Source organism: Oenanthe melanoleuca, chromosome 17 (genome assembly GCF_029582105.1).
Source record: "Oenanthe melanoleuca isolate GR-GAL-2019-014 chromosome 17, OMel1.0, whole genome shotgun sequence".
In the NCBI taxonomy this organism is placed as follows: domain Eukaryota; kingdom Metazoa; phylum Chordata; class Aves; order Passeriformes; family Muscicapidae; genus Oenanthe; species Oenanthe melanoleuca.
The window spans coordinates 6428046-6437499 of NC_079350.1; the positions used below are offsets into that span (position 1 = coordinate 6428046).

The 9454-nt window shown below is 54.5% G+C and overlaps 2 protein-coding genes across 2 annotated transcripts; both read right to left on the reverse strand.

The window, feature by feature from the left end:
* Window positions 1–1593: 1593 nt before the first annotated feature.
* LOC130260159 (alpha-1-acid glycoprotein-like) lies at window positions 1594–6144 on the reverse strand. Its single transcript, XM_056505314.1, has 6 exons — window positions 5927–6144; window positions 5307–5449; window positions 4625–4698; window positions 3855–3965; window positions 3026–3129; window positions 1594–1745 (listed from the first exon to the last, which is right to left on the reverse strand). Exons 1-6 carry the CDS (start codon window positions 6026–6028, stop codon window positions 1629–1631), a joined length of 651 nt encoding a protein of 216 aa, XP_056361289.1. The 5' UTR covers window positions 6029–6144; the 3' UTR covers window positions 1594–1628.
* A 1034-nt stretch (window positions 6145–7178) lies between these two features.
* ORM2 (orosomucoid 2) lies at window positions 7179–9454 on the reverse strand. Its single transcript, XM_056505081.1, has 6 exons — window positions 9302–9454; window positions 8571–8713; window positions 8276–8346; window positions 7910–8014; window positions 7605–7705; window positions 7179–7402 (listed from the first exon to the last, which is right to left on the reverse strand). Exons 1-6 carry the CDS (start codon window positions 9410–9412, stop codon window positions 7349–7351), a joined length of 585 nt encoding a protein of 194 aa, XP_056361056.1. The 5' UTR covers window positions 9413–9454; the 3' UTR covers window positions 7179–7348.

The following is a 9454-nucleotide window of genomic DNA, read 5'->3' on the forward strand; positions in this document are numbered from 1 at the left end:
TTCCTTGTGTCTCCTACTGTAATTCAAGGCTTTTATTCAGCTATAAATCTACTCATAAAGTCTGGGTTTTTGTAATCTGAGCCACAGCTCTCCAGTGGTGTCAGCTGAGATGGGCCCTTGAACTGCAGCACTGGAGGCTGCTGCCAGCATCCCCTCTGCCCTCTGGAGAGGTCAGGGAGTTTGTTTCACATCACAAGCTGATAAAGAGGTGGGTGAAGCAAGGGCTGGCTGGGTACCTGTGCCTCAAGATCTGGAGGGAATGGGCTGAACTTATTTTTCATCCTGCAGAAAAGCAGTGCTGGGGGGACCTCCTCACTCTCCACAATTCCTGACACAGGAGGGTGCAGTCAGGCTCTGCTCCTGGGGAACAAGGGACAAGAGGAGAGGCCTCAAGCTGTGCCAGGGGAGGTTCAGATTGGACATCAGGAGCAATTTCTTCACTGAAAGATTTGTCAAGTCTTGGAAGGGGCTGCCAGGGGAGGTGGTAGAATCAACATCCCTGGAAAGTGTCCAAGGAATGGATGTGGCACTCAGTGCTCTGGTCTGGTTGACAAGGTGGGGATTGGTCACAGGTTGGACTTGACCTTAGAGAGATTTTCTAACCTTAATGATTTCATTTTTGCTAGAGCAGTTACTCCAAAGGCTTAACACTGAAATATTGCCTGGTAAAGGCAGCTGGACAGAAACAGAGCACCCTGCAGCTCCAGAGTGAGTCATGGGGCTCACTGCTGCCTTCCCTCTGGCTTTTCTCATTTTCTTCCTTTTTAAGGAAGAGAGATATTTTCAGTGCTTAATTACTAAGTTAGAGCTGAGACTGAATTACTCTCCAGACATGCAGCAGCAGTCTCTTACACTCCTCCACTTTTACCATGGCAGTGATGGTGCTGTCTCCTCCTTGGGGCTGGGATAAGGGCTGTATGAGGTGCCTGACAAGTGCAGGGCTGTCCTGGAGGCATGGACAGCAATGTCATTCCTGGCACTTCTCATCTTCAGGGTGTTGAGCTTGCTGAGAAATGAGAAAACATGACCTTTTGTCCAGGAAACTAAAAATCCAGGCTGGGTTGGGTTAGCACCCCTTCCCTCTGGCAGGAGGATAATTTGTCAGTGTCAGACACCATGTGCAAACCAGGCTGTGGATGGACATTATCAGGGAGCACTTGCCTGGACCAGAGGCTTTGGGCAGGAACATCTGTCCCACCTGGGCTACCTGGTCAGGCTGTTGTCACAAGAATTGGGTGGTTCCCTTTAGCTAAGCCCCTTTTGCTCAGGCTGTACAGTTATAGCTAAGTTTCCAGCCTTCTCTATATCCCAGTTACTCCTCAAATGCCTGGTTTGCTTGTTTAAAGTAGTTTATGATTGCCCTCTCCTGGCTGGTCTCTCTCACTGCTGCACTGCAGCGTTGCTTTTTGGCAGAGCACTTTCCAAGATCAGTGGGAAGCTCCAGGCTGACACTCCTGGTGCTTCTAGCTGGATAACACACAAGACGAGTAGGGTGTTTGTTTTTTCCTTTTTTCTTTTTTTTTTTTCCCCAAACCCCACTTCTGACCTCTTCAGAACCATCTGCTCTCAAACAATTTGGCACCAAATTGCACCTGATTTGAAGAAAACATTTATTGCCTTGTGTGGGGTCAGTTCCCTGCACTCCCAGGCCAGGGAGCACCTGGAGCAGGTGATGCTGTGGCTGCAGCCACGGGCTCTGGGTGTGGGCTGCTGCTGACTTCCACTTCTTTCACTTGACACACCTCCTGTCAAAACAACAAAAACAGGGTAAGTGAATCTGCCAAGGTGCCAGCAAGAAAAAATTTACTCAAGAAAGAAGTGTTATTCTTTCCCCTTTTAGCTGATTGTGTCTAAGAGGGCTTCCCTGTGCTGGCCCAGGCTCAGACACTGCTTGTCCAGGTGCTCAGCTCCTGCTGGTGCCATTTTCCAGACCTGTGCTGGGAAGAAGAAACCAAGTTTCTGGGGCAAAGTTGGGCTATGTGTGCTCTGAAGGAAAGGGAGAACTCAGACTTTGGGGGAAATAAGCAGAAAGCTTGTGCTGCTCAGGCACTCAGCATGGGTGAAGTTCTGTTAATGCCTGCAGCTGATTCTGGGCTTTGTTAGTCTGCTCCAGTGCTCTGTTCACATCCACCTCCTTCAAAAGTCCCCAAAATGTTTTCTGCATCTGTTTAATTGCTTCTTTACTCCTCAGGTGCTTACTTTGGCCAGTAACTGCCAACCTCAGTTGCACCAGAGCTTGTAAGCACAGACAGTCCTGACTAATTCCCCTCATTTTGCCCAAATTTAAATGTGGTCCAGAGCCTGCAACCCCCAGTCCACAGCTGTGAGCAGTTAATGTGGAGGGGCTGGGTTCAGGAGACCTGACCCAGCCCCAGGGTTTCACTCTCTGTCTTTAGCTCCCCTGAATCTGTGGGGATAATTGCTGGGGACAATGCTGGAGTGGGGTTTTGGGCACCTCTGAAAATTCAGAGCCTGCTGCTGTGGATGAGCAGATGACCAGGACAGAGCAGCAGAGGTAAGATGTTTTTCACCTTTACTTTGCCAACAGGAGCCCCTGCCAAGCTGACTCAAAGTCTGGGTCGTTTACAGGATAAAATGTCTTCAATTGGGTGGCAGAGGTGAGGACTGGACCTGGTTAATATTTCGGTGGAAAACCTGGAGGAAAAAATCCCTTGAGCCTCCTGCCCTTTCTGCAGATCTTGGGGACAGCTGGTCCTTGCTGGGGGGGGCAAAATCAGAGGTTGTTCAAGGCAAAACCGGTAATTTCAGGGCAAAAATCCCTTGCCTATTTCCCCCCAGGGAGGGGTTACCATGATTCCCTGTGGAGATGCTCATGTGCAGGCATTTGCTTTAGGGGTGCTACTTTAAACCTCTGCTAAATCACCCCTCTGGTTATTTAATCCCCTAAATAACTCCCAACACCTTGAAAACACGTCTCCAAGACCCCAGCTGTGCAGCTGGAGGCGCAGCCCTGGCTCCTGCAGCCCTGCGGGGAGGGGCTGTGGTGGCTCCGGTGCCCCAGTACCGTTTTCCACGGCGCGTACACGATCTGCTCTGCGCTCAGCCCCAGGCACTGGGCGTGCTGCTCGAACTCCTCCCGCTCGGCCGTGCTGATGCTCCGGTTCCGGGCTGGGGAAGGATTTATCAGGTGTCAGACAGGGACGGGTGGGCTCAGCACAGCCCTTTGTGCCACGTCCCTGTCCTTGCTGCCCCGCCTTCCCCACCAGTGCTTGCTGTGGATGTGATCTGTGAACACACCTGAACAAAACCAGGCATCACTTGTTTAACTCCCAAACAACTCTGGCCCTGCATGCTTAAAGGGGTTGCAGGATGGTTTGATACTCCTGGGGTGTCAGGAGGGCCCAAGGCAAAGTATGGAGGCAGTTTTCTATATGTGTCTTCAAAATCTCTTAAGCAATTGCTTTGCAGCTGGCAAGGTGATGGGGAGCATTATCAGGGTCAAAACTGCTGCTTTATGGGTTTGAGGTTAAATCTGTTCAGTTTTAGCACTGCAAAGCCATGTGCTCTGCTCTGGGATGTAAGTACTGAAACACCATGTTGGCTTGAAAATGTTGAGATTTTACAGCGATATTGATGCTGAATTGTGTTTGCTTCCTGTTCTTTGAATTTTTATGGTGTAAGTGGGTTTGGTCTTTAATCTGCTTTTCCTGCTCTGCCAAGAGATGTAGGGTTTAATGGGGTTTGAAAATCCCATGAGCCCCAGAGTGCTGGTCTCAGGAAAGTCACTGACTGTTGGTGAAATCAAGTTGCTGTATGGTTTTAGTAGATAATTTTGTGTGTGTGTTTGGGTGTGCTGTGATAGCTTAAAATTTCTTTAGGATCAAGTTTCATACCATAGAGATACTGCCCCAAATATGTCCTTTCCCTCTGCATTTGGTACTGGACGAGTAAAAGGTTTTCAGAGCTCACGTTCATCAGCATCCCCTCAGTTTGGTGGGTCTTGGCTTGGAGAGAACAGATAAAATAACTCAGATTTTCAGTGCTGCAGTAGCAATAAACTCCAGCCCAGGCATGGGCAATATGAGTAGTCCCTGGGATTCAACCCCCAGCAGCAGGAAATTGGGTGGGTTTTTTTTGGCTCTTGGTTAATATAAATTGTATTTCTTAAAAATGAGGCTGGGCTGTGAAAGAGCCAAAATCCCCCAGCTCCTGTCCTGCTGTTGGAATGTGCTGAATGATGTGGCGTGTGGGACTCGGGGTGTGAAGGGTCAGTGCAAACTGTGTCCCAGGGAGCTGCAATTCCCACCCCAGACTGGCTCACCCCCTTCTCAGCAAGGAGGAAGCAACTCGGATTGAGAGGCTTCATTAATTCACTGAAACCTGCCGTGGGTGTCCCTCCTTCCCCCCCGGGGTTGTGAAATAACTTCACAAACAGGGCGATGTCCTCCCGCAGGGATGGAACCAGGTTTGTTCCTGGCACAGCATTTAGTGGGGCTGTGATCCCCCGGGTTTGGGGAGAAGTTTGGAGCCCACCGAGGCTTCAAACAGGCGAACAGACTCAGGAATAAAATGCACGAGGTGATGTAGAACAGGGGCACGGGCGCTGTGTGTGTCCCAGTGCGTGTGACCCGGGCGGGGTGGGAGCCCCAGCCGCGCTGCTCACCGTGCTTCACCTGCGTGGCGTTACCGGCCCTGACCTCCAGGTAGGTCTGGTTGTTGGTAAAACACTGGTCCCCCCTGGAGAGAGAGGGGAAGGGGGTGATGCCACGGTCTGGGAAGGACCAGCAGAGCCCCAGCGCTGGTCCTGACCCCACCCCGAGCACTTGCCACCTCCTCAGCGTTAAAGTTAAAATCGAGGCGTTTCTCTCGCGTATTTGCCTGACCTCCAGTGGCAGCTCGTGGTCTCAGCCTTGCCATTGCTCCCTCCCGCCTTGGTGGCCAGACGTTTTCCACCCCGAAATAATGGAAACCTCAAAGTCCTGCCTGTGTTGGCACGGAAAAATTAATCCCCTGAAATCCTGACCCTGTGGGGGAAACAGCTTTTGGTGCCTGGCAGGGCCAGCAGGGATGGCACAGGGACTTCTGGAGAGGTCTCCTCCCCTGGAGAGATCTCCTTGCCTGCAGGGCTTGGTGCCTGCGAGACCTCTGTGCCCTGCAGAACTTGTCTAAAACCCGCGGTGTGTTGAAATAAATAAATAAAGGGGATGGGGAGAAGGTGCACAGAGCAGGGAGGAGAGGCTCCTCTCGGAGAAACCAATCTGGAACCGTGCTCGCGTCTGGTGCTGAAAGATTTTAGGGCAGCAGCAGGGCGGGGATGGGTCGGGAGCACAGGGACTGAATCTTACACGGCCACGTAGTGGCTGATGAGCAGCTGCTGCCCGCCGGCCGCGGGCTCCAGGCGCAGGAAGGCGCGGTCGATGAGCAGCATCTCCAGGCGGTGCTGCGGGAACTGGGCAGCGCCTGCCACGTACAGCCAGGTGCCCAGCAGCTGCGGGGAGACAGGGACAGCCCGTGACAGCCGCTGGGCTGGCAGGAGAAACCCCGATTTCCACCCTGCCCGCGGCAAAATTGATTGTGCTGCTAGCTCTCCCTCTGTATTTACAGCAACATTTGCAAATGAACTGGGGGGAAGAAAAGTAGCGGAGAAGGGATGTGGCTGTGGGTGCCCTGGGCGGGACAGGGTCAGGACAGCCCGGCTTTGCCGCGGGGGGTTTGCACCAAAAAACACCCGGCCCACCCGCCTTGTTCCAAGCTCGCAGTTGGGATCCTGACAAAGCCGGGTAACTCGGGGTGCTCTGGCCAGCGAACGATTCCCGTTCGCCGCAGGAGTTTCACTGGCAGCGCCTCGGCGGGAGTAGCGGGGTCAGGGTGGGGCTTTCCCTTCCCCAAGGGACAGCGAGGCTCAGCAGAGCACCCCAAAGCCCGTGTCAGGCTGGGGCAGCCCCGGGGCTGGCGAGTGTCCTACCTTGGGGGCCGTGGAGCTGTCGGGGCGCTGCGCCCCGCAGGGATCAGCGTGCGCGGGGAGCAGCAGGAGCAGGAGCAGGAGCGGCAGCCCGGCCGAGCCCATGGCTTTCCGAGCACTCCGAGCGGCACAGCCCTGCACACACACGCCCTGCTGGCTCCTGCAGCGGCCAGGATGTGCCCGGGGCTGCCGGATCCGCGCCCGTGTCGCAATCGGTGCCTTTGGGGGCGATGCCCCGGGAACTGCCCGTGCTTGGCGCTCGCCCCGGCCTCGGATGTGGCTGCTGTCGGCGAGAGAAGTAGGAGAGGGCAGTTGGTGATGTAATTACTGCATTTAAGACTTAAATCTGCCCTAAATTTGTCCATTTTTTCCCTGCGAGCAGCTGCCATAGTCGCCTCTTGCTCTGCTAATGAGATGCTGTGCAGCCCTCCCAGTGCTGCTGTGGCTGCAGAGCCCCCACCCCAATCCTAGGCAGAGCCCAAGGGGGCTTTGAAGAGAAGGTGCTTTTGCTGTCTTTGCCAAAACTGGCCTTAAAATGGTGCTTATGGGCCCCAGAGGTCACCCCTGTGCTATTGGGCACATCTCCCTGATCACCCTCCTGGGTACGTCATCTGTGGCAGCTCCTCATCCCCCTGTCCTGCTGGACACATCCCCTGTGGCAGCTCCTGACCCCCCTGTCCTGCTGGATTCATCCCCTGTGGCAGCTCCTCATCCCCCTGTCCTGCTGGACACATCCCCTGCTGCTGTCCCTGTGCTGTCAGACAGGCAGGTTTTATTTCTCTGGCATTTTGTGTGCCTTTCCTGTCTGGCAGAGCCTCCCTGAACGCTTTGCTCTGGCTCTGGGTGGTATTTTTTCCATCCTCTCCCCTTTTCTCAGAGGCACTTGGGGAAGGTGCAGTGTCACCTTTTGTCACCCCACCCTGCACAAGGCTCTGGTGTAGATGGAGACTTGTGGGATTTGGCTTGAAAATCGAGGGTGGGGATGTCCGGGTGCTGGGAGTGCTGTGGTGGGGGAGGCTCGAGGGGGTTGGCAGGTTTGTGTGTCACCCTGATGGGTGGCTGCTCATGTCCCAATGTCCTGAGGCTGGGAGGGTCCCCTGCCACCACAGAGCTGGGGTGAGGGATGAGCACCTCTGTGCCCACTGCCAGGCTTGGCCCTGGAGCATTTCACATCTCTGGGTGGGCTTGGAGATGCAGCACCGTGGGCAGGGCAGCCAGGAGGGAGTCCCAGAGAAGATGGAGCAAAAGCAACCAGTGGCTGAAACTCAGAAGTTTATTTTGGGCCCAGTTGAGAACAGTGAAACTGGGTGTTTAATCCAGGAGGAAAACCCAAAACGTGGATAGGATGAGAGGTTCTGAGGCTGTGCTGAGCATGGCTGGGGCTGGAGGAGGATGAGGATGGAGCAGCTGACCCGGTCCATGGGGTTACCCCAGCTGTGGATCTGCATTTTCTTCACCCCTGGGCAGGGGACAGGCGTGCTGTGGGAGAGAGAGATCAGCTCTTGGAGCTCCCTCACCCCAGAACTGCCAGGAATGGCTGGGCTAGGATGCTCGAGGAGGAGTGGGGATGCACAGCAGGGAAGCTGTGCTGGAGGACTAAACTTACGTCCCACCAGACCCCCATCCCAATTGGAAACAGAGCCTGGCCTGGGGCTCATCCTCCCCAGAGAGGAGTTTGTACCTCTGTGGAAGTGTAGAACACTTCCTCCTCTGTGAAGCCCAGGCACTGCAGGTGGGCTTTGAACTCCTCCATGTGCTCCTTGCTCACATTGGGTGTCCGTGCTGTCAGAGAAATGGAGAAGGGGGGAAAGAAGTGGAGTGTTAGGGTTGCTTTGCTCCTGGGTGATCCCATAGTGCAGATGGGGAGCTCACTGCCTGTCCCCATCTTTCCCCTCTCTGTATTGGGGAAAAGGGGCTTTTTCCCTGCTTGTGAGGACTGGAGATGTCCATGTCCCTTGATTTGTCCCTGGGGAAGCATCTGCTCACCTGACAGACTCAGACTTGGGAAGTCAATGCTGATGTGGTTCAGGATCAGCAGGTCTTTGTCACTTTGGATCAGTCTGGCCATGGAAGTCACGCCATTGTTATCAACTGGAAGGTGTGGAGAGAGTGAGATTTCCCCAGTGGTGAGAATCCTCCCCATGCTGAGGCTCAGCCCAATGGGGACTGCTCTGGTCCCACAGTCCTGCCATAGACGTGGTGTGTGGTGGAAGAAATTTCCCCCCACCTCCAGACACGATTTTAGGTGTAAAAGGCTCAAGGTACCAAGAGCTGGGAGGCAGAAGCAGGAGGGTTCAAGGGGTGGCTGAGTCACCCCATCCCCATCATCCCCATCCCCAAGTGGAGCTTTACCGTGCACCAGGGTGGAGTTCTGCTGAAAAACCTGGACCTTGCTGGAGTTCCTCACCACACATGTCTCATTCCTGTGGGGCAGAGAGGTCAGAGGGAGCAAATACCCACAAGCTTGCCCCAACAAAACCTCTGAGGGATTTGGAACATGAGCAGGACTGCAGAACTTAAATAAAGGTGGCATAGCTGCTCTCCAGCCCCAAATCTGTGGGGTGTCTCAGCCCAGAGGATGACACCAGAGGGTAGAAATGCCCCTGGGGGTAGGAGAGCCAGAGCAGGGCATGAATCCCTTCCTTACATTCTTATGATTTCAGTGACGTTGAGCTCGTCCTCACGGCTGCCAGGAGAGAAGGAAAAAGCCTCAAAGGTCACTGCTCTCATCTCTTCCAGGTGAGGGGGATACCTGGAGGCACCAGCAATGTAGAACCACTGTCCCAGGAGCTGCAGAGGGGGAAGGTTGGAGGGGCTGTGCCAGGTTCACCCACAGGCACCCCCTGAGTGAAAGCAGATGCTGTGTCCTATGTCCTGCTGTCCCACAGCCCTGGGCAGGATGAGGGGCTCAGGGTTTTGTCCTCTTTCTGTTAAGGCACTGCTCCAGCTCCCAGGATGGCCAGCTCTTTCTGCAGTGCTGTTTCTCCTGCTCTGTGCCAGGCTCTCGTTCCTTTCCTCCCATTAAAAGCTCCCAGGGGACTAAACACTGTTTATGCAGTGAAGGGTTTGTGGATGGAGACTCTTGACCTCAACCACCACCACTAGAAGGACTTAAAACAGAGTGGTGAGGCATTGGGATGGTGCTGCCCAGCCTGGTTTGCAGGGAGATGGAAGCTCCAAAATGCCTGCTCATGAGATTATGGGTGCAGAGCTGTGAGGCTTCACCCTTCCCTGTGCTGCTGTGCAGCAGTCTGGATTGTTTAAAGGAAAACAAGCATGGACAGGCAGTGAGATAACCACTGCTCCTCCCATAACCTCTCCCATGTCCATGGGGGCCAGGGATGCTGATGGGAAGGGAGAGGGTGGGGCAGGGCTTACCTGGGGGATGGTGCTGCTGTTGAAGGTGACTGGGATGAGCAGGGAGCAGCTTTGGGGCTCAGTGCCCAGGGCTAGGGGCAGCCCCAGAAACAGGGTGAGGGTGGCCAACATCTGGGTTTACAGGAGGATGCTGCTGCTCTGCCAGGCTGTTGC